Below are 26,894 nucleotides of genomic sequence, written 5' to 3'. Positions count from 1 at the left end.
TTCTGTTTACCCAAAACGGTATTTTGCTCGCAACGGAACTTTATCGAAAGCATAGAATACTTTAGGGTTTCCTTTTATAGCCTTAATACAAACAGCTTTTGTCTGGCATTTCAGAATAATGTTTAAAAAAATATCTCAGAAAATGTTTAGGAAAAATAGCCTCATCCCAGAATTTGTTTAAAAAAAACCTGAATGGATATCGTAGCGATTTAATGCATTTTTAAGAAACAAAACATTTTTCAAATTAGTCTACAGTTGAATAATTGTAAATGAATAGTTTTCTGGCTTTGAGAAATTAATACCATGCATTTTTTAATTTATTCTGGAGCTCAATATTTATGTACATTAAATACACGAATATGCGTTATATACATGAAAAAAGGAAATGTAATATTTATAAGTTCGTCTTACAGAATGCGTCTTACTCATTGGGTAATAAATGTTTTCTATGAATTAAAGATGAAAATACAATATAATGCGCCTTCTTTGACACACTAAATATCATGCTATGAAGATGTTTGTTTGTAGCACTGTTTAAATACAGAATTAATTTTTATTAAATACTAATAGTGTAATTAAATAGCTGTTAAATTATTAAATATTTAACAATACTTTCAAATTATATTAAGTCAGAATTAAACTGCTGACCATCTAAAATGAAACACCATGAAAATATTAATGAGCGTGATAATCATCACCAAAGAACATAAAACTTTCATCGTTACTCAATGGAATATGCAGATGATTATGGTTTCAGTGCATGTGCACATCATGGATGACTGCAGCGCTCCTTGCAATCCGTATATTAAAGGGAAGAAAGATTGTCGCTTTGAATAATGTGAATTTTTCTTGTGATATTTTTTGTGTGTGCATGGCTCATTGAAAAACACAAGCATCATCTGAACACGTTTCTGAGTTCCACCAAGGCAGAGTCATTGCATACAGAAATTGCGGATTATCCTTCCAAGAAATCGGTGGTCATGTCAGACATAGCCAAGCAACAGTCATGAGAACATCGAATCGGTGTATGCAGAAGGGAAAGACTCAAGGCCACGTACAATTTCAATCACCACTCCACGGGAAGATAGGCATATTGTGCGCATGGCACTGGTGGATCACACTACCACATTCACAACCATATCACAAAGAATGCAGTCTGTAACACAACAATCTTTGTCTGCCTGAATAAGTCGATGTCATTTACAGCACAATGGATTGTTCGCTAGTCGTCCTTTGCTTCGCTTACCTTTAACATTAATCCAATGGCGTTTCAAAAAGTGAGCTAAAGGGCGGAGATGGACATCCAAATGTTATGCATTTCATATTGGTTCTGCACCCGTTGTTATGTTATGGGGTGGCATTGTTTCCATTCCTGCACCTCCTAGTATGCATTATCAGCACACTTTACCAGCCAACGCAATACGTATCTATGAGGCTTTGCAGTGTGCTCTCCTTAATTATATTCAGGGCTTACTTGTAGTTCCATTTGAACAGGACAATTGCGCGTACATACACTGGTGTGCAAAAATTAAGGACGAGACGATTTTTTCAATATAACTTTGTACAAAAGCTTTCCAAATTTAATACCGTAAGATCCCCAATACGTAAGGACATGAGTAATGTAAGCAACACTTACTAAAAGAGAAATCAGAGGGATAAAAAGAAGCTTTATTGAAAAAGTAGCATGGACCGCAAGGCGACTAAAGGCCGAAACATCCCTGTGATGGGTGTCCAGCAAGAAACATCCGGTCTTTAATAGGGTATATGATCTCCCCTGACTGCTAGGCAGGTTTCACAGCGTCTGCCCATGCTGAGAATGAGGGTGTCAATGAGTTGTTGAGGCATTGCTGCCCATTCGTTTTGCAGCGCCAATCGAAGCTCCGGAATCGTTACTGGTGGTAAGGTACGAGCTGCCAAGCGTCTGCCTAGAAAATCCCATACATGCTCGATGGGATTGAGATCCGGAGATCGTGCCGGCCAATCCATACGTTCAATATCCTCACTCTCTAAGAGCTGTTCGGCAGCGACTATGCGATGACATGGCGCATTGTCGTCCATAAAAAGGAACTGCGGACCCATAGCGCCCCTAAAAAGACGCACATATGGAAGAAGAATCTCTGAACCTGCGTCGAAGATGTGAAGGTCTGTACGACTACTAAGCATGATGCCTCCCCAAACGAGAACACCGTCACCTCCATACCTGTCCCTTTCAATGATGTTCGAGGGATGATTGCGGCTTCCCCGCTCTCTCCAGATGAGTATGCGATGAGAATCGCTACTCAGACTGAATCTGCTCTCATCTGTAAAGAGTACTCGTCCCCATTCATTGTCTCTCCAATTCCGGTGTTCCCGGCACCACAGAGAACGCCTTCTCCGATGGGCAAGCGTTAGAAATACACACCGTACAGGGCGTCGTGCAAACAGACCACCACCGTGCAGTCTTCTTGCCACAGTAAAACGCGATATCGGTCGTCCAGTCGCCTGTGTCGTGTGTCTAGCGATTTCTCCCGCTGTCTGCCGCCTGTTTCTTTTGGCCTCTAAGGCAATATACCGGTCATCTGCGAGTGTGGTTCCTCATGAACGACCACTACTAAACCCCAGGATAGCTGTTCCTGTAGTTTGAAATTGTCTCCAAAGTCGTGAAACGATGCTGTGAGCAATTCCGAACTCTGCAACCACACTTGTCACACTGCGGCCTTCCTCCAACTTCCCAATGATTCGACCTCGGGTAAAAGCATCCAGATGTCGTCTAACAGATTGATTATTCGCCATTTCTCGCTGAGGCAGCAACTCGGTGTGATTTTAACTGCTATACGGCGTGCAATCTCTTTGCCAGAAATACTGATCTTACAATGACAACTTGCTTTATACTACTCAGACACTACCCCATTACGTCTACCTGCATATCTGCGCATGTGCTACCGTACATCACCTTACTTAATCTCCTGATTGGTCTTTCTGTCCGCTCTGCCTCTTCGTTCAGCTGATATGCTAATTTTTCGACTTCGTCCTTAATTTTTGCACACCAGTGTATATTGCACGCAGTGTTTAAGCCATCATCTTGACGCACTATATTGCATTGTTATCCTGGCCCTTCCCGTTCTCCAGATATATTGCTCATCGAACATCCATTAACACATCCAAAGCTTCTTTCACCCAATGCCGCAGCGTATAGCAGCGGTTATTGACAAACATGCAGGCAGCACTCATTACTAATTATTTTCGTCTTCATCACCTCAAAGAAGGCTGTATTCAATATGGGCTTTTAATTTCATTTCCACCACGTATTTAACAACTATAAACAGTAGAACTGAAAAATAAATTTGATATCACATTCTAAGAAAAATTATTATTCTTTATTTTACAACAAAGAAATAGTGGAGGAATAAAATTTATGCTATTTCTTCAAACTTGTTCATTATAAAAATGTAAAATTTTTATAAAACATAATGAAATAATGCTTCACCTTTATGATGTTATTATTTAAGTGTCTCAAAAATTATTAGGAAATCGTCTTTTATCTTTATTCTTAAACTAAATAAATGGAAACGCATATTTACGTCCGTGAAACAAGATTAAGATAAATATCTTGATTTTATCATTATTACACGAGCAAATAATAGTTTTGATGTTCTGTAAAATTTTTGTAATATTTTATAAAGTTTTACTGTTTTCCTAATAACATTATTTTTTTTTTCCCAGATCCAAGTCGTAACCGATATAGCTAACAATGCGGAAATGAAATTACCACTTCAACCACTTGTATATGCGTTAGCATTAGGAGCTTGCCTAGGAGGTAATTTATTTCTCTGTGCAACAGTTTAATTAATATTTTCTGTTCTTGTTGCATAGTTCTCACATACATCGATTCCACAAACGTCTTACCTGTCCTTTACATTCTCAGCCATTGGTCGTGTCTGCACATAGACGTATTTCTGGTAGTATGTTTTTTAAATTAAATTTGAGTTAAATTTGAATTGTCTCAATCCACAGACAAATACATCTTTCAGGAACATGACATGTTTTTCACCTAACATTTTTTTTTCAAAGATACGTACGTGCATGAGGACACTTATATTATAAATGAATACATTTTTGGACTGAAAAACTCGGTGCTACTTTGATAGACGGTTGCACGGATTTTTGGCGATTTACGTTGGCGCAATTGTTGGCGCGGTTTTTACAAACGTCAGCCATCTTGAAATACGCTGTTTTTACGCATAGTAAAGTATTCGAAACTTGAAAAAAATAAATATCGTTAAAAGTAATTGATTAATCTTTTTGTTGAAAATGTCGTTTTTTAAGAATGCAGGCAAGTGTAAATAAATGCATTTACTATGAGTATAAAATACTAAAGTAAGGTTATTATTACTTTCATATAGCAAAGAAGAGAATAAAAACACCGCTATAAAAACATTGTGCCAACGTTTAATTAGATTAAAATATTACTTAAATTGAATATCGAATTAAAAACATTAAAAAACACTAAATTTAAATACTTTAAAATACGTTTAATTTTTAATGCAACTGTCCAGCAATGGCGATTTTTCTTTTGGCAAGTCGTATTACTCGCCAAAAGAAAAATCGCCAAAATCCGTTCAACCGTCTACCAAAGTAGCACCAAAAACTCTCTAAACTCTTTATAATCCCATAAGCCTAACCTGTGTTATAAAAATATGACCCAGCCGCTCGCCTATAACATTCCAAAAGGATTAAAATATAAAGCTTCATAAATGAGATTTTATTAGTATAGTATAAATATATAGTTGCGTTTTGAATTTCATAAATGCACGTGAAAGAGGGGCATGCTGTGTTTATATGATTGAACAAGGAAAAATATTCCATACTAAGATAGTCATGTAAGAACGAGTTTTTCAGAAACGTATAATCGAAATTGATATATATATATATATATAAAATGTATCAAAATAATGCTAAGCATGGAAATATTATCTGATAAAAATTCAGCAATTTTTTCAAGATCAATTTCATTCTTTTATTAAGATTGTAATCAGAAAAAAAAATCTGTGTTCTAGTGACACACAAGAAAAAATATTTGCTTTAAAAATTAAAAAAAAATTTTAAAAACGACCACAGCCGTCAAAATAAAAATGCTGCTATGGTGAAACACTGCTACGGTATGAAGCCGAGTGTAAAATTCTCATCTTTATTTTAATGGGAAATTATATCAGTGATGTACTATCGATTCATTCCCTGTAATATCTTAGACCCCTTTACTGGATTATTTTTAAAAAATTGAAATTTTATATTTCGTACCAGTGAAACAAAAATATTCTTTAGGGTTAATGTTTTTACATCCGTTTTCATGTCATTATCTAGCAATACAAAATAATATTCGTTCAAAATTAAAAGAATACTAACATTTGTTTCGTAATCTCTAGAAACGACGGACATATTTTAATGAAATTTAGAATGGACATAGATTAATGTAATACAAAAAATATACCGCACGACAGTCATGATATTAATACATAATCATGTCTAAGGCCTTTTGTGTGTGCATGTTTATCGCAAACTCATAGTCATTTGACAGTTTAAAAAATTCATTAAATTAAATATTGCATAAGATGCTACAAAACTGAAAGTACATGCACTAAAGCGAGAAAACTGGTTTTGACAGTGTCAATAACATTTCATGTTTTGGTGCTTAGACTTTGAAACGATGTTACGCCCCCTTCTCATCGATATCTGCCGCTTCTTATCGTGTTATCTTTGAACCTAAAGAATCCGTGTCTTCACATGGCAGACAGATTGCTTAGGTTGATTGCCTCTTTGGCCTAAAGTTAAAAAGGTAAAAGTTTACAATTGGGTGCCCCTTGTTTTTTGGCGATTCTTTTTTGACGCCAAGATCGGCGCCAGGAAGACACAATTTCAAGATGGCCGCTACACGAAACCAAAATAAGAAGTCAAAGAATTGCATAAACTCTGTGTCCATGTACACATCGATCTGTTTTCACTTAAAAAAACATCCCAGAATTGCACAAACTAGGCATTGCGCACTGTTTAAATTTGTCCACGTACACATCTATTTTTATTTAAAAAAAAAAGGAGGCTAAAGCAAAGTTACACTATCATGGTAACCAGAAATACGATTTCATCGCCAAAATTTTACAAAATATTGTCGCTAATCGAAGGTGCACCCAATTCTACACTACAGCCGTTAAAAATATGCACATGATAACTTTTAAAGTAAAATTATTATGGAAAAGATTTGTTTTGAATAACAATATCAATTATCGGTAGAGGCATTCTCTTTACTTTGCATGTAGCATAGCGCACTCAGAATCTATCCCGCTGAATCATGCAAATAGCAAAACTGATTCTAATTTCTTTTATTAAAAGCCATTTAAGAATACAAAAAATAGACCCCTCGCCAATTTTTCTCATTAGTTTTGATAAACATCTTTAAAGCCTGACAGATTTTTTGGAGTATATCATTAGCGTAACTGAAACGGCTTTAAATGTTTCATCCAAGTGAACACTTCCAGTTCTTCATGAATAGTGCTGCTATCTGTTGATAATTTTTTAAACTACAAATTATAATTATGTATTATTGCTACAAAAGTCTATTTTTAGGCACGCTGATATTTTTTAAAACGAAGTATCGAAGCGCTTCTTCATAGCTGATAAATGCATATTTGATTGCTTCATACAAATATTTCTTTTTTGGTTTAATTTTTTTTTCAAATATCATTTTCCAACTGTGTAACCAGTTTTTTTTTTAATATTATTTTCCAAGAGTGTAACAAATCTGCAGTATCTACTCAATCTGAAAGATGATTATGGACTTTTTCTTATTCTCTTAAACATAATATCCGCTTTTTGTTTCATGTATATAAGACTAAGTTCTAAATATTTTAATGTAAAATTTGTATTCTAATTTTAATGTACCATTATTCTGTTGGTAGTATTATATGTTGCGTAATTATCTTATTACACTTTAGTAGACTGGCATTACTAGGATGTAATAAACTACATCAAGTCCAGAATAGTTCATGTTAGAGAATATTTCCCCCCTCACACACACACACACAGCGAAATTTTGATTATTCAATGGAAATTACTGTATCGAAATGGCCCTAAAATAATAAATTTCCACTTCGGTAAGTGTTTGGCTAAAAAAGCACACATGAAACATAGTTAGAACAGGCTCACATCTTTATCCGATTGCCATAATATTATAACTAAACAGTATTTTCCTCACCATTCTTCTTCTTCTTCTTCAATGGCCAGACATCCCAGGATGTGCCCTTGGCTTCCTCAGAATTGAATTCCAAGCTCTTCTATCCCTCGCCATGGACATTTAATTGGTTATTTTAAAAATTCTTAAGTCTGTTTCCAAACAGTCGAGCCACAAGTTTAGGTCACCCTCTTTTTCGGCTGCCGAATGGTCTGGCCGAGAAAATCTTCTTAGTTACCCGATTTCATCCTTTGCCCAGGTGTCCTGCCCATTTAATTCTCTGAACCCTTATATACATTTACTATATCTATTTCTTTAAAGGATTGATAGCGTTCAGAGTTAATTCTTCTTCTCCAGATATCATTACATTTTATGCCACTAAAAATACTTCTCAAAAATCTTTCTCTCAAAGACAGAAATGATACTTTTAGCTTTTTCTGTCATTACCCAGGTCTCAGCAGAGTATGTAAGAATGGGTCTGATTAAGCTTTTGTAAATTAAAATCTTCGTTTTTCTGTTAGTGAAGTTAGACTTCAAGTATTCCTTGAGACCGAATAAACATCGGTTAGCATCTGTGACTCTACTACGGATCTCGGGCATTAATTACCATTATACAAAAGGTAAATTTAAACCGATACAATTAGTATTCATTTTCAACAATCTCCCCACCTTGCAAAATGGGAATTTTGCAAAATAAATAGAATTTAATTAAGACACAATAACACGCTGAATAAATACTAATTCAGAAGTCAAACAACAAAAATCAGCTGCTGCTTTTTCTGCTGCTAAAATTATTCAAAAAACATCTTCCATTGGAGAACTGGATTTTCTAGAGGCATTTCACATTCATAAAAATCTTTCTATTCTAGTTAACGATCCTAATTCCAATCCAAATTTGCCTTCAGCTTTTAGAGAAATTATGTTTTAGTTCTGGTTTCGCCAACAGATGGCGCCACTTGCTTATTCTTGTCCAGGCTTTCTTATCTTATCTAATCATTATTTCCTATCTTGTTCATTTGCGGTTTTGCAGCTGAAGATGGTGGTTCGGTAAAACCATCGAAACTAGTCCTGTGAAAAAATTTGCAAATATAACGCTGATTTTTGTTGTTTGACTTCTGAATTAGTAAATACAACTTAGTTTAAACTTCAAATAAAGTTTTCAAAGATTTAAATTGTAGGTAAATTTTATAAAATTCTAAATTACTAAGTTAGTTTATAAGTTCAGTATTTGTCGAGGACGCACTTCTCTAGATAGACGATTTTTCCTAAAAGTCTAACCCCTGTTCTTTGATGGTTGTAGATACAGTTTTTTGATCGTTTTGTTTTGCTTGAGAAATCTAGTTTCTTACATTAATCGTTGTAAAAGGATGTATTTTCGAGTTAGTGTCTAGTTCAAGAGGAAAGAGGTGCTGAATTGGCCTAAGTACAACTCCAGAAGATGTTTCCAGCTTCTCAAGACGCGTGGTAGCATATTTACTGATAATCACTTCACGTATACTAGTCTACATCCAGACTAGAATCTACATCTGCGGACATCATCTATAAACGCATCTACTACATCATCTACAAACGCAGATGTAGACTAGTCTACATCTGCGTTTCTTGTTATCATTTCCGATAAGAACAATGCTATTCACTTTAATTATTCCTTTCTGGTCTGTCAGTGTTTCGAAGAAAGCTTAGATATTTCTTCTTAAAAAGATTTTGAAGTCCTTCTCTAACTCATTCTCAATATTTCCCTCTTTTTATTATACTCACAGAATGAATTTCATCTAAATCATATTGCTACCAGTTCAGCTTTGTAACAACATAGAGGGTCTTAAAGATGTAAGTCAGGGGTCTGTTCTTCATTAAATTTTCACATTCGCACAGAAGGGTTAGAAACTCTTCATATCCTAAACAGGACTGCCTCAAGTTCTTTCGAAGAAGGTTCTATAAATTTCTTACTAAACTCTCCCGAAATACTCCCAACCACGACGCTGAGGAAGGATTAAATTTACATTTTACTTTCATTAAGGTTCATTCCTTTTCAATGTCAGTCTACGCCAGTTGGTTCATAGCTCCAACTATAATAAAACCAACAAACTGCGAACCGGTGTCCAAGTATAAGACTTCACCTCTCCAAAAAAGGTTCCACTCGAAGTTTAAACGCACCTGTAAAAATGTTGCAGCTCAAGGAAGTGAATATATTTCAAGGTGAACATATCCAACAATCTATTTTCAAGGTATCCGAGGCTATAAGTTCTCTCTCAAGAAACCTGCGCTGGCTAAATCGTCTTCTGTCACTTGGAACGTTTTCAGCATTTTCTTTCTGTCGTCAAGCAAAGGAGGAATACGTACTTGTAAGGCCTACAATATGTTTCTTTGGCATGTGACACATCTTTTTGCCACAGATCGTAACTGTTATGCTATCTTTTATAAGCCAAACTTTTCTCTCAGAATCATTAGATGTGTTTGTGTTCCAGCATTTTTATGCTCTATGTTTTATTTCTCAATCATTTTTTCACAATTACATTTTTTGAAGGTAACACTATAGGGAATGTGTATTTCTATAAATATGCGTATTTCTATAAATCCACAAAATCGAAAACTCAAGATGTCATACTCAAAATTCCCTTTTCATCAACGGAGACTTGAAGATTTTTCAAATCAGTCTTTCTTCATTCTTTATCAAAAGCATCTTTCTGTATAAAGGAAAATTATTTTTTTCTTTCTCGAATTCTTTAACATCTATATTATTCTAACGATTTTCTTTTTTCAGGTAAGTTGGTCAAAATCTTAGCATCCAAGCAATAGCTCATATAATCAATTTTTAAAAAATCTGAATGCAGATTTAGCTAAAATGAACCATTGAATTCTTCACCGAAATGATAGTTCGACATCGTTCTTCTGTCAATTCCTTCCATATTTGAACAAAGATAATTTGAAAGCCAACTTTTTCAGAAATTCAAGTCCTGTCCACCATTGAGATTTTAGAAGTTTCAATGGATAGCATTCTTCTGGTCATAAATCAGCAGGATTTAAGATGTCTGGTTATATGCTTTCAATACCGCGCTTTGCTAATCTTGAATCCCTTTAACTCTGATTCCTACAAAAAGAGACCAATTATTTCGTTTTTTTAACCACGCCACGCCAAGAATTTAATTAAAAGTAAGTTTTCTTATTTCTACTATTCAAGTTATAAACAGCCGACTGATATAATCTTACATCCAGAAGCGCAACCGCGGTAAAATGATCTCCTTCAAAGGTTAAAATCCAATTTTGCTAAGACTCAAGAAAACTTCATTTTCTTCTGTTCTTAATGATATACAGGCATCATTCGCTAATTTGCTTGCGTCACAGAAGATATGTAAGAAGCATTTAGAATTGATGAAATTCATATTGGGATTCGGCAGTCATTCAAAATATGTAGTTCTCTAGACCATACCCTGAAATTCTTACTGAATTTCTTCCGGTCATTCCTTATCCCAGTCAAACATTAATTTCCAAGTCTTCTGCATAATATTCTTCGAATACAAAAGGCTACCGAGGAAACTTCTGTAGTATCAAAAACTTTCTGAATGCAATGATTCACCTTGTTGGAGCTTCAGTCCAAAATAATAGTCAGCATCTCAGTTCACCTGATGGGCAGTACCACAAAAGAGCCCCATTTTCTGAACCTTCATCTAAACTACTTTTCCAACCTCTAAGATTGAACTCATCTGAAGATATCAGTTCTGTAGTTTCATAAACGTGTGATTCAATTTCTTCATTTTCAGAGACACCAGTAAGAAATTATCCATGTAGAATGTATGTCTTAACTTTTCTGCTATCAAGATTAAATGTTAGATGCCCTTCCTAACAAGTTATTCTGGCATGCTGAATGACGAAATGGAGAAAACAACAAAACCTATTGTGTTGTGTCTAAGTACAACAGTCTTTCCCTTTCTCCCGCCATAGGAAAACTAGAAAATATTTATTTGCTGGATAAATTTCAATTTATAAAAGAGTCTTTTTTATATCAGAAGAAAAAGCTACTGCATAAATTCTAAAATTAGTTAAAGCTATCGAAATTAAATCTGGCCTATTTTTCAGACATTTGTTCAGGGAATATCATTTTCATCTTAGTTTGATGCATCAGATACGACCTAATTTTCATATTCCTACATTCTTTGAAAAAAAGCTTTGTGTAATGAGTAATGAGCCTGTTCATTAACATTTGTTTCTGGTACAGTTTCAACTATTTCCATTTTCCGCCAATCTTTAATTACATCCTCGTATTCTTGAAACCTTTTTAGTTTCCTCAATCTCTTCAATTTACTCGGAAGACTTTTCTTCAGCAGCATTATGATTAAACTGTAAAGTAGAGAAGCCTTCTATCTATGAAAGATGTAATACACTTAATGACCAGTATCTTCATTTCGTTCAGTAGATACTCAGAAATTCTGATGACTTATTTATCTTTTTCTGCCTGTGAAATAACTTAGTTTGCACACATCATGTGTTGAAAACGGAATCTTCTTTCTACTGAATAATACTTGCAATAAAGTTACCTTGTCCTGTGGTTTTAAGTTAAATTCTTTTCTGCGTCTGTTCATAACATAACTTCTCTGAGAATGTAGATCACATGCGGAATATGTTCATTGGATATGTTTTATTACCAACAACATTTGAAATCACAGTTTGTAAATATGAAACCAAATAGTTGGTTGAAATAGATAAAGTATTATCTACTGCTGGTTCATTTTCATTCCGCTACGTTGTTCGTAGTTTTTATATTTGGAACGAATGCATTTTAGAATAATACTGATCTTTACATAATATGAATCTTATAAAATTACGAAATTTTGAGCTCACATGACCTGTTCTGAAACAGGTGTATCTTCTGTTCATCAACTGAAGGCTGAGCAATTGCAGCACACTTTTGTGAATTATGTCACAAAAATGTTTTTCTGTCACAAAAAATATGACAACTCTTTAATTCAAGAATTCTCTATTAAAATTAAGCTGTATGAATATCTTTATTTCTGCTGTTAATTCTCGAATTAGCTTTTGTTCGTCATTAAAGGAAACTTTTCACAGTTTTTATCTTACCTCACTTTCTGTTTCAAGTCTTAATATGTGAAGTAAGCTGGCCTGCACTCCATATGACTTAAAGTAGAAATAATCTTAGAAATACGATAGCAATCTCAAGTTTTAAATGTTATTTCTGGAAGTGCCGATCCCACTAAGGAGAATAGTAGCGTACAAAAACTGCATCCTACCCCAAGGAGTCTTACTCTCAAGGAGCCTTTTGCTCAAATCCAAGGAGTCTTTTTATATATATACCCAAAGAATCTAATGCTCTCAAATGAACTGCTAAATTATCATGTAAAATTCGTGTATACCTTTTTAATACTAAATTTAAGAGTTCTTGCATGTAACGTTCAATAAAAGTCTTTGTTATCAAATGTAGATTTTAATAGCTCAATATTGTTTTCATAACTCTCTTTAGAGAGGAATAGGAGCCTTCCAAATAATTTATAAGTTGTTAAATTTGGTTTTATGCATTGAAATAAGTAATCAAATTCATCATCAGCTGTCAGAGATTCGTCATTATGAATTTTGAAAATAACCCCAAAACCGATGCAACCTTTAAACTTTCCATAGTATTTCTTTAGTTCAATTTAAGGTAATAAGACTTGAAGCTTTCTAAAATCACACAAATGAGAAATTTGAATATTCTCCCATTTATCTGAAGATTGAACTTGCTCCCTAATTTTATACAATTTAAGAGCTTAGTCATCTGTCTTCTGTCATCTAACAGTTCTTCAATTTCGGTTTCTTTTGCATTTACTTTGACAAATAAGTCTTGTTGCATCTTGCCATCCTTGATATTTCCAAACTACACAGTAAAAGATTCAAATCGTGCCAAAATTTCATTTTTATGTTTAATTTCATTGCTTAGTATATTATATTCTTGGGTAAACCCCGATCGCAATACTCGCCGTTCCAAAATCTATATGCGAATTTCAAGTCGGAAAGGAAACTAACACCATAGTTCAAATTAATACTTAATCCTTCATAAATCATAATCCTTCATAAAGAGGCATTTTAAAAATCTGATTGCAAAGCCAGAAAATTTGGGATTTATTGGAATAAAGCAATAAATGTTTGTTTAGTTCATAAAAATTATTTCACCAGGAAAATATTTATTTCAGAGCCTGTGTATGAGGTCTAATGCGTCAGTTAATTGATTTCGCGAAACTGAGCTTTCAGAAGGTGATTTTAAACGTTCTGGCTGATGCGAATAATATGAATTATGCTCTTCTTACATATGACTATGTCAATTCTTCATATCGTAATATATTGTAAAAAACATTTTCTGATCTGCTGTACATTGATAACCCTTTCACGCTAACGTCGTTTATAGTGGGCATCCACTAAACATCTCATTGGACAACGATAGTTCCCGTGAAGATTAGCTATTTGGACTCAATGCTAACTAATGCACGAGAAAACGTTCTTGACATGAGTAACTGCTTCCTTTCTTTTAGCAGTGTCATAATTAAAAGTTAAGTAATTAATTATTAATATTACATATACAGGTATAAGGGAACCAGACTGGTTAAGTAATTACGTTTAGAAGACGTTAATTCCCCTTAATGTATCAAATATTAATATATGTGGTATAAGATTTTGTCCTCTTAAGGTGGAATATAAAAATCAACTAGTGAACGAGATTAATTTGGAAAACTATGATTAAAACTGATTATTTATAGATACAGTGCATCGAAGGAAATGACATTAAATGTACTCACGTATTGATGAGAATCTGACCAACCCGTCAGACAAACATTAATGGCATATTGATTAGCTTTGCCATCGTGAAAGGATTAAATCAACTACCTGCTATCTTCGAGTGATTTAAAATTACTTTCATATTTATTTTTTTATTCTAAATCTATTAATATTCTAAAAGATATCATTTGAGTCTGAATAATTGGTCTGGAATTTGAGTATAGTTATGTTTTTATCCTTTCGTGGTGCAGAGATCACTAATGGCAGAGAGGCTAAATTCTTAAAACAGTGATATTTCGATCCAAATTTTGTTAAGGTTTCGTAGTCTTCGCTGTACGAGTAACGTTCTCTCAACACGTTTATCTTGACAATAGCACGTCTTTGTCATCCTCTTTGTGAATTTTGTAAAAACAACATATTATTGACTTGGATGCGCCGAAATGTTAACAAACAAGTGAGTAGACACGCTACAAAGATGCAGAAAACACCTTGCGTAGGGGATGAATTATCTCGTCACTAGCGCACAGAGAATATTATTGGAAGGCGAGATATCTCGACCGTAGCAATGAAAGCGTTACGAGTCCCAGCGTGTTGATGGCCGATAGAATGACATTTCTCGTAGTTCATCTTTTTCGGTTTCTGAGCTATGAGCATGAGGGTTTCGTGGTTTGCCTAAATGTAACTTGAATATGAGTTACTTTTAGAAAACCTCCAACAGTCGTCTAGTTTTCAAGTCGTGTAGACCTGGACCACTGTTGATTTACCCTGGGTTCTATTTCCTGTATTTGAAAAGCCTCAATGTATGAGAGTATGCTCAAATGTATAATGATGTAAAAGTTAACATAAACGTAATCTAATTTCACTTAAAACGCCCTCATTGAAGAATTCTCTGCTCGCATACAAGTTAGCTTTAATGTGATTTGTTTTAATTTTTTATTTTATTTGGGTCAGTCATGATTTCCTTTTACTGAATAAAATGAAGACAATTTTCGGTTGCTCCTCATTAACAATTTAACAGCTTTATCTGACACATACGAACCAAGAGTCGTAACGCCGAATGAGAAAAGTGCTTAAAAGTCTGTACCATAAAATAAAGTATACAATCAGGAATGAATAAATAGTGCAGGCAAATTTTGAACCGTAGCATTCGCTAGTAGTTCAAATGAATTTTCTTTACTTTTGAATTATTTAAAACATTATTAGTCATGTTTGCTTCTCGACTAATATCTAGAAATTTTGTTTTAGGAAATGGAACTCTCATTGGTGCCTCCGCTAATGTTGTCACGGCGGGATTAGCCGAACAACACGGTTACAGATTTTCTTTCTACGATTTTTTCAAGTAAGCCTCTTATTTATTTGAACTTTACTTATTTAACAGCAAGGAATAAAATACTTATCTAACAAATGTATTTTATTTATAAACTACTTACTCAGTATTATAAATCATCACTATAGAGTAATAATATAAAGTTAAAATATCATAATCCACAGATTAAAGAAATATTAATTTCTAAAAATATCATAGTAATTTAAATGCCTTTAATTAAATAATAGTAGCAAAAATTTTTCATACATATGTACTATACGGATTATTCGGCAAATTAGTTCTCTCCCTTTCTCTGATTTAATATCTGCATTTTAAAATTCACTGTTATAACTGTTTTTACAGCTCATTTTTGAAGTGCAATTAAAATCTGAAAACTGAAACAACATTTTATTATTTCAGAGTTGGCTTCCCGGTGATGATTCTAACTACATCCATAGCAACAATCTATTTATTAATATGCCACGCATGGCTGGGATGGAACGATTAAAAGAAGTACATATATTTTGAGGAGAATTTAACTACTACTTCGACAAAGGAGTGTAATTAACTTATATATCTACTCTCAGTATCGTAAATGAAGGACCTTGCACATGCCATTAGATGAATTCAGCATGGTTTTTATTCATATGAGAGTGAACAAGAGCTTTCTAAAAAATTGCATTTTAATAAAGGACCTTGTAGGTTTTACGTGCTTTTAGAAATGTGATATGGTACTGTTGTTGGTCTACATCTCATTTGTCTGATGCAATAGAACTATGTACAGTGCTGGCATCTATCGGATTTGCCGAATGTAATGGTTCATTTACAGATAAAGTCAGGGTTTCCCTACCCGCTGCAGTCATATGGAAGTATTAAATTTAAGTTAGAAACTTTATATATTGTCAAAAAAAGTTCAGCTAATAATTCAAGCAATTAATTTGTGGCTCAAAATCTTAACTTTTCCCCAAAACAATAATTTTGAAACATGATTTAAAATATTATGAACTATTTTAGATATCGGCATAATGTTTTTATATTAAGGTTATAATGTTTAAATAGCAGAACTGTGAAATGAAAGTAATAATATATTCTTTGATAAAATAATTTTTTTCAGAAATATCTAGTAAAAAAATTATTATTTTGCTGTGATATGTTATGTATACACGTTCATTATTGTTTCTTGTCATTCGTTTGATCATTTCTTACTAGCCAATTCCAAACTTTTCCATTGCTTTATGCTTTTCATAATATTGATATATTTTAATGCCATTATTGCAATTTTTTAACTGTAATTATTTTCAAACTGGATATTTTTATTTCATACTTCATTGTATTAACCAAATGTATTCTTAATATTTTCGATCCTTGATTCTCGAAATAATATGCAGAATTCACTAGAACAAAATATGAGATTTCACGCGTACAGAATATCAAATTTTGACTGTGTTCATTTCAGTTTCTAATTTCGTTCAATATCAATACTCAGTTGCATATCTTTAATTTTTGAAGAGTGTCTTAGTGTTTATAGTTACTTTGTTATTGTTCAAATAAATACGTAACAATTAAATTTTCTTTCTTTATTGATCATATAGAAAATAATACAAATGAAAATTACCAAATATTCCATACATTAAACGTACAAAAAACAACCTATACAATTAAAATTGGGTATGTTTTTTCAAACAAGGAACATATAAGTTTACTACATTCAAATCAATCTCCCTACATGTTTTCTTCAGATCAAGAAATTCAAATATAATTTTATAAAAGAATATTTTGCAACCATATTTCTTTAATCTTTAAGCTTTAATACTTAGTATTTAAATTTTAGCTGCTCACAAAATCAAAAACCTGAATATTTATTGTGTTTTTTTTATTTTAAAACCGTTGTGTGAATTAAAGTTTACCAACACAGTTTAACTTTGTACTAAAAATGAAATAGTTAAATCTTTAATAGTTGTATGTTGAGTCATTTGTAAATAGCATCTGGTTTTAAAAATGAGCAAATAATTGTTAACAGTAGTTAGATTCGTGTAGCGGTACATTATTTGGGAAACAAAACATATAAAACTACAAAAGGTTTATCACACAAGACTAGATATGGTTAAAAATACACAGCTTTGATTTTTAAAGGGAATGAAGTAAAATATCGACGTATGTCATTCCCAAAAACATGAAAAAGAGCAGCACCCTCTACCAACTCATTCTCCAAGCGACTAAGGCCATCCAAAATTAATCTTAGCACAACGCTTACATTTACCGAGCAAGATATCGAATAAGAATTCATAATTTTCTGAGACATTGTCTGCCTTTCGTATTTTAATAATATTTTTCATTATATATTATTACTGCAATAAATATTGGTACAATTTTAAACTGAAAAGCAAGATTTCGGGTTATAACATCTTTAGAATAATTTGTTGAAAATTTGGATTATAAGTTGCATACCTATATTTCATTAAATAACGGAGTACTTTTAATTTTTAAACATTTAATTGATTTCGGATCTGATTTTTTTTCAATTTTATTTGAGCCTCCAGTTTAATAAGTATACCCCACTGATCGGAATATAAGATAAGCTTATACATTTTAATTATAATCTATAAGAAAAGGGCTTGAATCTAGAAAGATAATCTATAAGAAAAGGGCTTGAATATAAAACAGCCTCTTATGAGTCTGATAGACTGAAAATGTTCTAAGAGAAAAATAAGCAATTTAAAGTTTGCTTTGAAAGGAAACTAACTAGTAATATTTCTTAAATTATAAAATAAATAAATATATTCTTAAAATATAAAATATAAATAATATTTCTTAAAATATTATTTAGTTTTAAAAAGTTGAGATACGTGACAGGTTGTTTTAACACTTTTAAATGTTGGGCTGCCTATATACAATGTGTAATTTACAGTTATACGTAAAAGTACGTTAGAGTATTCATATTTGAGCTAACACAATATACAGTTGCATTAGCCCAATATATTATGCCGCTCTTTAAAATGATTTCATTCCTTTTATTTCAATACATACCACCGAGAATTAAATCTGCATATAGAGGTACAAAGCCCACATTCGGTTTTCAGAAAACTAACATTTATATGCCAATTCTATTTTATTTCAAAATAAAGTTTTGGCTACTTATCTACTTCGTCTTATTTTCGTTATTTCGTGTTCTTTAGTCCTTTTATATTTGTAATAAAAAAATTCCATAATCAAGAATAGACTTAAAATTCTAATTGTATGTTCTTTTCTTTTTTAATGGCGATGTTCTCTTATTTGAAAGTACGTGGAATTAAATCCACAGCCCCGTAGTTAAGTTCTTTTTCCAGCCTTTTCTACACGTACAGTTATAGAATGTTCTGGAAATATTTAAAGCGAACTGGATTGGCTGACGAGGCTGACGTCATTTCTTGGAAGCTCCGCCTTTCTAGAGGCTATAAAAGGACTCGCTAAAGAATATCGGGGCTTTTCTTAAATGTCACGATGCAGTAAACTTCATACAAAAAGTTATTAGTAATTCTTTTTATTTACTCTGGATATCTTATTTTGTAACTGCTATTTCTCTTGACCAATAATAAATGATCCTGTTTTTTAAACTTATCGTCTGATAATTTAAGCTACGACTACATTTATGATTCTTCAACAATCTATTTATTCCTGACAAAAGCTGGTATATCATATATATATATATATTTGAAATTTCTGAGTAACTGAAAATTAATTTACTTCTTTACTAGTAAAAAAATAGCTCTTTCTTCTTTTCTAATAATTATACTAAAGAAGTTCTTATAAAAACATAGGACTTTAGACGTTTTTGTATAAAAGCAATTGCTCATAATTTGCGAAGCCACTGTTACTACCTTCCGAAGAAGCTTAAAAAGTCCTTCATAACGGCAATTCTTTTAATAGGCAGATAGCTTTAATGTTGTTTTGCCGTAATCATAAGGTACAGTCCAGACTAGTTCGAAAGAAAAAGCAACAAACATTCTTAAAAGCACCGTTCTTTATTTAAATTTATCTTCTTAATTCAGTACTTTGAATACATAATTGACTCTCAAAATAATAGACGTAAAATTGCGTAATTTAAATAGACATTAGTAATTGTACTGAAAGTTGTCAAGTATTCTTGAATTGCAAAGAAAGACTGCGATTTTAAAAAGATTTATTCTTAGAAGAGACGCATTAACACGTTGAGCGCCACTCGTATGTCTTAGGCAATCCCATTCAGGCCACGCGCTTCGCTTAAAAGCGCTGGTACTGTAGGGCCAGTGATTCGTATCGCGGTAGAAGATAGCAACAAGTTGTGAAAAAGAAGACATTCCGTCGAACAAAAATGCAAGAATATCTAGAAAACGACAACATAAGCTCCGAAGAAAACCGGGAAAAGCCTCTGAATTACGAAAATATTGTAAATTATGTTATTATAAAAATGCAACAGAAGCTGGTAGAGTAATGGCCAGAAAAAAGATTAAAAGAATGTTGTCACATTTTGTAATAGCTGTAATAGAGAACCGTTTTTATGTTTACCGTGTTTCAATGAAATCCAATAAACCAAAATCAAATCATGAATCAATATTAAATAAATTTTGTGTAATTTCATAAAACAGTGTAAATTTTTTAGTTATATATCATGTTACACGCTGTCAGCCAGCGGCGGTCGACGCGGCCTAAACGAAAAGGTCTAGTGTCAGCCACAAATGGCTGACACGACCTAAACGGAAAGTTTAGTGAAGCCACAGATGGCTAACGTGGCCTAAACGGAAAATCTAATGTCAGCGAAGAATAGCTGGCGCGGCCTAAACGGAAAATCTAGTGTCAGCGAAGGATAGCTGACGCGGCTTAAACGGAAAATCTAGTGTCAGCCACAGATGTCTGAAGCGGCTTAAATGGAAATTCTAGTGTCAGCCACAGATGGCTCACGCGGCCTAAACGGAAAATCTAGTGTCAGCCACAGATGGTTGACGTGGCGCTCAACGTGTTAAACGACCGAACGCATAGCTGAAAAACAAGAGATATTCTCAAACCAGAATATTATACAGAAAAGCGCATAATACATAATATATTAGACGAATGATTTGCTCAATTTTGAATAGCAACTTAATTCTCAAAATGATTAATGGTAAACATTTAATATTTTAAAAAAGACCTTGTTCTCAAGCAATAGAATTTTTTTTATTAATTTCAGTACCTCAGACAATTACGTTTATATTTAATAAATTTGCAAAGTTAAAATATACGAAAGGTAGTTCACGATAGTTTAATTTCTTCACCTCTTACCTTTTAAGGATATGAAAATACAGAATTTTATTTTTTTCCGAAATTTTGCCAATAAATCGTCAATCTGTTAAAAATTATTATTCATACTATTTATAGGGAAAACATTCATATGGAACTGGTATCGGATAATCCAAGATTACCTTGATTTATAAGCATTTCATAGTAAAATTATTCATATTAAAATAAATTAACATACAAAATATGTCTTGACTACCTACTTCATTAAAAAATAATTTACAATGCCGCATTATTTAACAAACTTGTCTTAAAGCATTTATTAAAAGTTTATTTTTACTAAATGAGAGGTATGCAAACATTCTTATACTTTTCAGTTTAATGTATTTCATCATTTGATACAGTTATTAGTCGGGTATATATATAATATAAAAGTTAATATTTTAAATCAAAATTTATTTTGCCGCATTAAAATTTGCAAATATGGGTGTTACACAACTCTGTACCAGTTTCGTAACGGTATCAGAAAGCATCAAAACTCGAAATCTTTCAAACTTCCAATGCACTCGATGGCCTTAGCCTCAAAAACAAAAGACCTCCTCCAAAGACAGCAACCACCACTTTATGACCCATGAGGGTCAAAGTTTTCCAAAGGATCTCAAATAAGAGAACTCCAAGTTAAGGGAAATCTACTAAATACGGAATATCCTATGCTATATTTCATACAGAAGATACATCTTGATTATTTTGGGGATAGGAAGATGCTGAATCCTCTTGCAAACAGTGGGTCCAACGCCAAAAATATTCCTAATGAAGAGCCTCAGAATATGTTTCAGAGGTAAAGGAGTTAAGGCGTGTTCTAGAAGAAGCTGACGTTGCTGGTCTGTGAGAATCAGCGACCTGCAAAATGAAACATACCAAAGATTAGGAGAAATACACTATTTAAAACAAATTATTCATTTTCACTTAAGAGCATACTAGATGCCATTTTTCCATGAAATACAATAAAGCAAGTAATCATGCAGAAAATATACAGGATGTTTGGGAAAGATGGTTATAGACTTAATTTATTCAACTACCAATCCTAGATATGTACTTTCGGTTACAAAATTTATCAAAATTAGAGAATTTTGTGTTTACGTATCGGTTTACTAAACTTTTTATACAATCTTCATAAAGCAAAAGGTTCAAATAGTAAAACGCTTATTACGCCTAATAAGTTGAATATAATTAATACACTATATCTTTACGTATACATTCCCTTAGAAATACTAACGAGGGCGTCATTTGTCTTTCTCAGATAGCCTTCGCATGTTTGCTATAATAATTAAGTCTGGTGGAAATGTGAAACTGTTCTCAGTTAGGAAGAATCGGTTAGTACCCAATTGTGTTCATTTTAATACCAGAATTTAAATTCTTGTAAGTAAAAAACTATTGTGTTGATGAAACTGTTACGATTGAAAAGCTAGAAGCACGAAACATTCTGAAATTAGGTAGTAATTTCCAACTGACAACAACAAAATATTGATAAAAGAAGTAGGTCAAAACTCTTTTGTCATATTTTTCTATGCCTAATTGCTGATGAATAAATTAAACATTGCATTTGACAATTATGATCAGGCTCAGCACCTGTCCATTCCACTGCGAGTTATTTGCATGTAATTTAATACATTTTCCTTCGTTTAGGCGAGGTTATCGAAAATTTATCATTTATTAAGAGTTTTTTTCTCGAAAGACAGCCCTTTAATGAGTAAGCCAGAAGGTTAAATTCTAGTTGGCAAGTGACGATCAGCTTGCGCTGCAGCAAATTAGACAACATCTCATTCAGTTATCCTAGGATGACAAAGAAATTTTGCATTTTCTTTCATACAAAAAATTAAATCGCAAATCGGTAACACAGCATAAACGTCTCTTCCCTGAAGCGATTTTTATAATAATGGGATATGGTATATAAATATATCGAAAATATTAATCATGCCGATAGGCACATCCCAGCTTTACGTGTCACACTTTTTATAACCTCGCTTTCAACCTGGTAACCTCGCATCAGTAATGGCTGAAAGGGTTCTCAGTCTATTACAGTCTGCTTTGTTGCGATTACGACAGCTACCTCTGTCACAAATACTGGGCAGAATATTATCACATTTCAAGCAAAGGCTTTTTTAACGAAACATCTGTTCTGTTAGGTGCTGTATTAATATAATAGCCAAGATATATTTACTAAAGTTCAATAAAAGATTACATGCTTTTTCTTTTTTTTTTCTGAATATAACAAAGTACAGGAGAGCTATCTAAAAATCGCTTATATACAAAATACAGATTTATACAAAGACCTGCAACGTATGCTATGATTGTAAAAAGCGAAAAGTTAGGGAAACAATCAAACCACATAAAGTGAGGAATTTAAATTTTCATCGGTTAACAGGCTATAGAGGAACATGAAACTATCGAATACCTGTTATTTGCAATGCGACAGACACTACTGGATATGTGAAAAGTTACCTGTTGATTGATGCTGCACTAAAAGCTTCAGCAGCGTCTAAGATGACTTCTAGGACCTCTGGATGCGTTTCTGGATGTAACCTGTGAACAGATTTGAGGATCCCTAGTGGATGGTGGATTTGAGATTTAATGACTACTCTGGCTCCATAGTATAGAAGTAACCGAACAACGTCCACCGTGGGATGATCGCAGGAATTGAAGTATTCGCCTATAGGAGGTTTGATTAAAGGACCTTCGTCACATACAGATACAGCATTAGGATCTGCACCGCAGTCTAATAAGAGCTTTATTATGTCGACCTGAAAATTATACAGATTTGAGAACTTGCAGATAAATATCACAGTATAAAATCAATAAGAGAAGCACTTCTTATTCTAGTTAATAAGTTTTAAAAAATAAAATTGAATACATCATTTAAAGAAACTATCAGTTCTCAGCTCGTAATATTAACAGCAGCAAAAATAATTGATTTGAAATGCGATAAAGATAGCTATTTTTCTATCAAACGCATTTTAGAACAATCACTTTCTCAATGAAACATAGTCAAAGTTTTGACTTCTGCTTTATTTTAATCAGAATATGGAAAGAAATTACAGTTAAAAACAAAAGCCTACCAACACTTTTTCCCGTCTTAAATAAAATCGAAATTACAGAATAAATATGTATATAATAATTTAATTTAAATCAAGATTTTTTTGCCCGCGATATATAGTCAATAGTTAAGGGCTCAAAAGCAACCCACTTACATTAATTTATGTTGTAGTCCTGAGAATATTTGAGAAAATCGCAACATTTAGTCGTTTTCAAAATTTTCAGTTTGATAATCTTCATAGTAAAAGAGGTTATTTCGAATACTCTCTCGCTTTTCTAAAACCCTTGATACACTATTTTTTGTAAAAATTGCACTGCCATGAAGGAATTATGCAACCAAACATATAGGAAATGCAAAGTGTGGTAAGACATCAGAATTACAAAGCGATTGCGCATGCGTGGAATGAGAACCGGCCGCTTGTTTATGTATATAAAGGACTGTAAAGTTGCACTGGCCGCCCAATCGGTATAGTGGTAAGCGTCGCTGACTGCCGTGTTGAAGGGCCCGGGTTCGAATCACGGAGAAGGCATGGATGTTTGTAAATGTGTAGTGTCCATGCGGCATGGTGGCACTCTAAATATGCGGCGAGGCGAAATTCCTGTCGACAGGTTGCTGGTAGGAAAAGAGGTGTGGGAGACCCTCGAACCAGTCCCACCGGGGTGCTCTCCATCAAAATTGGGGGCATGACTGAGCTAAATCGCAGTATCACCTGTAAGGTGCTCAAGGCGGTTGCCAACTACAGGCGTTAACTGGCGCTCCTTCCCACGCGGAATTTCGTGGGTTTGGGCTAACTACAGGTCAGCGTGGCGGATGCACAATGTACTGATATCAGTTGTTCGTTTTGGTTTTTGTTTTGTAAATTTCATCGTTTATTCGTACCACTATCAGTAACATGAGGAATAAATCTCATGCATTTTCGACAATTCCTTTGTGATGATGCATTTTTTCAAAACATTAGTGTATAGTACTCCTAATGGTATGCATTATATTGAGTGTTACAATTTTCGCATAAAAAATTTAAATGAATATAAAATGTACCCATTTCGGTATATACAGGGTGATCAGCGAATAAGCCCTGATTTCAAAATTAAATATCTCTACAACAAAGATCGATAGAATTATGCGGTAAACTGCGTACGTTTATTAGCAAAACTGTAAAAATGGTGTACAAAGGTTTAGAAAATTTAGTTACGAAAATCGTTAACAGAATGGCGCTCTAACCGCAGTGACCTATCAATAACCTTTAAAAATGTGCTTTGAATTCGAAAAGGATCATTACGACGTTGGCTAGTGAAAAAAAAAGGCTAGCGTAGAAAGTGAAATAATGTATTCCATTGAACAACGTGTTTTTTTTTTTGGGGGGGGAAGGGTTCTGGAATTTCACCAATTAACAACAGTCCTACGGCAACACGTCGCAGTTTTCAAAACCGATTCAGTGTTCCAGTTGGACCCGATGCGAAAACTATTCGCATGCTCTTCGCAAAATTTGAACGGACTGGCAGCGTGGCTGATGATCGAAAGGGAAATGTTGGGCCTAGGCAAACTTCATTTGAATTTTTTGATTCAATGAATTCATTTTCATTTGAATGGAATCGTTGATAAACAAAACTGGAGATTTTGGGGTAAGAATTAAAGGCTCCCTTCAGCCCACCTGGACACGAGTGTCCCCATAGCTCAAAAGAAGGGGCTCAGAGACTTTGAGGTACCGAAAATCCTCATTTGTGTGAAGAGAAAGCACTGCATTCGCCTAAAGTTACTGCATGGGCTGCGGTATGCGCCAGAGGCATTATCGGACCATTTTTCGTACGAGAAAGGATAACTTCTGAACGTTACGTTACAATTTTGGAACAATATGACAGCACTCAACTAGCGTTAGAGGATCGACCAGGTATCGACTGATGCAAGATGGGGCTCGACCACATCGAACAGAAAAAGTTTTTCGCTTTCTTCATGAACTTTCTTCATGAATACTTTAGAAATAGAGTAATTGCGTTAGATTATCCGCAATTTACTGACACACGAATAGCTTGGCCTCCATATTTTCCCGATCTGAGTCCTTGTGACTTCTTTCTGTGGGGCGCATTGAAAGACACTGTCTATCGAAACAATCCCGCTACTCTAGATGAGCTTGAATCGTTGATTGGTTTTGCATGTAATTCCATTTCCGTTGCAACATTGTAAGACGTGATGCCAAATTTCATTATTAGTTTACGCCACCTCATTGTTTCGAACGGTGAACATTTTGAAAAAATTGTATTTTGATTGCAAAGACTGCTTCACTTTATTTTTTTTTAACTCTTTTCAAAGAAACAGTTTTCAGCGCAGAGCGCCATCTGTTAACGATTTTCGTAACTAAATTTTCTAAACTATTGTACACCATTTTTACAGTTTTGCTAATGAACGTACAGTTTACCGCATAATTCTATCTATCTTTGTTGTAGAGATATTTAATTTTGAAATCAGGGCTTATTCGCTGATCACCCTGTATATTTGCACATGATTGTACACATATTTTTATTCCTATTTGTATGTTACAAAAAATAAAAATAAAAAAAAACTTTAGGACCTCTGCTCTAAATGCATTTCTTTTGGCTGATACTGTAAATGCATTTTACATGCTGATAATATGCGGATAAAGCAAATTACAATCAACAGTTAAATTCTGAAACCAGCTCTTCTGTATGATTTTCAAGCATGCTATCAGGAAAGTTGTTACTCAGCAGTTCGGATGACATTGCATAAAACAACTGTAATACGCATGCCGTAAAATAATAGATTGACCGCATGGATCTGGCTCATAGACAGTTGGATAGCATCATTATTGTATAAGATTTTTGCTCTAAGATTCCGATTTGTTTGAATTTTGTTTTCCTCTGTTGTTGTCTCATTATACTGTTTTCATTTAATTTGATGTTTCAGTTGTCGATTTCTCGATCTTTCTGGAATGTGCAAAATAGAAATACAGTAATATAATCTGCTAGGAGCACGGTAATATAATCGAAATGCAGGAATATAATAGAAGATTAGAAGTATGCTAGCATGATAATGCTGTACATTCTATGAGGCAATTTTATTTCATGTTGAATTCTTATTGAACTCTTAGCTCTTAAATGCAAAGTTCTTGCTGGTCTATTCTCTGCTAACCAACTAATTTTGTAATTGAATTCCTTTTAGTGTTGAATCTTACTGAATGTTCTGAATTTCTCATGAAAGTATTCGCTAGTAAATACACAAAGAAGATCCGTATTGAAAATATTCCCTTTTAAATACCAAGTCTGCATTAAAATTTGGAATCTTCAAATAAA

At 33.5% G+C, this 26,894-nt stretch overlaps 2 protein-coding genes across 3 annotated transcripts in view; one reads left to right on the top strand and one right to left on the bottom strand.

Annotated features, from left to right (window-relative positions):
- LOC118205142 (P protein-like) overlaps positions 1-16,833 on the top strand; it is a 175,424-nt gene extending 158,591 nt beyond the window's left edge. For both annotated transcript variants that reach the window (XM_085818218.1, XM_085818217.1), the window contains exons 18-20: positions 3,703-3,796; positions 15,206-15,299; positions 15,687-16,833. In XM_085818218.1, the coding sequence (XP_085674344.1) occupies positions 3,703-3,796; positions 15,206-15,299; positions 15,687-15,774 (276 nt within the window). In that variant the 3' untranslated portion in view covers positions 15,775-16,833. The remainder of the gene's footprint in view (positions 1-3,702; positions 3,797-15,205; positions 15,300-15,686) is intronic.
- LOC118202096 (ankyrin repeat and SOCS box protein 14-like) overlaps positions 16,829-26,894 on the bottom strand; it is a 34,105-nt gene continuing 24,039 nt past the window's right edge. The window contains exons 3-4 of the mRNA XM_035374250.2: positions 22,998-23,296; positions 16,829-21,395 (exon numbers count right to left, since the gene is read on the bottom strand). Coding sequence (XP_035230141.1) covers positions 21,209-21,395; positions 22,998-23,296 — 486 coding nt within the window. The 3' untranslated portion in view covers positions 16,829-21,208. The remainder of the gene's footprint in view (positions 21,396-22,997; positions 23,297-26,894) is intronic.

Source organism: Stegodyphus dumicola, chromosome 6 (genome assembly GCF_044657685.1).
Source record: "Stegodyphus dumicola isolate Sdum_Otavi_A_Nest chromosome 6, ASM4465768v1".
Taxonomy (NCBI): domain Eukaryota; kingdom Metazoa; phylum Arthropoda; class Arachnida; order Araneae; family Eresidae; genus Stegodyphus; species Stegodyphus dumicola.
This window is presented reverse-complemented; position numbering and strand designations above follow the sequence as displayed.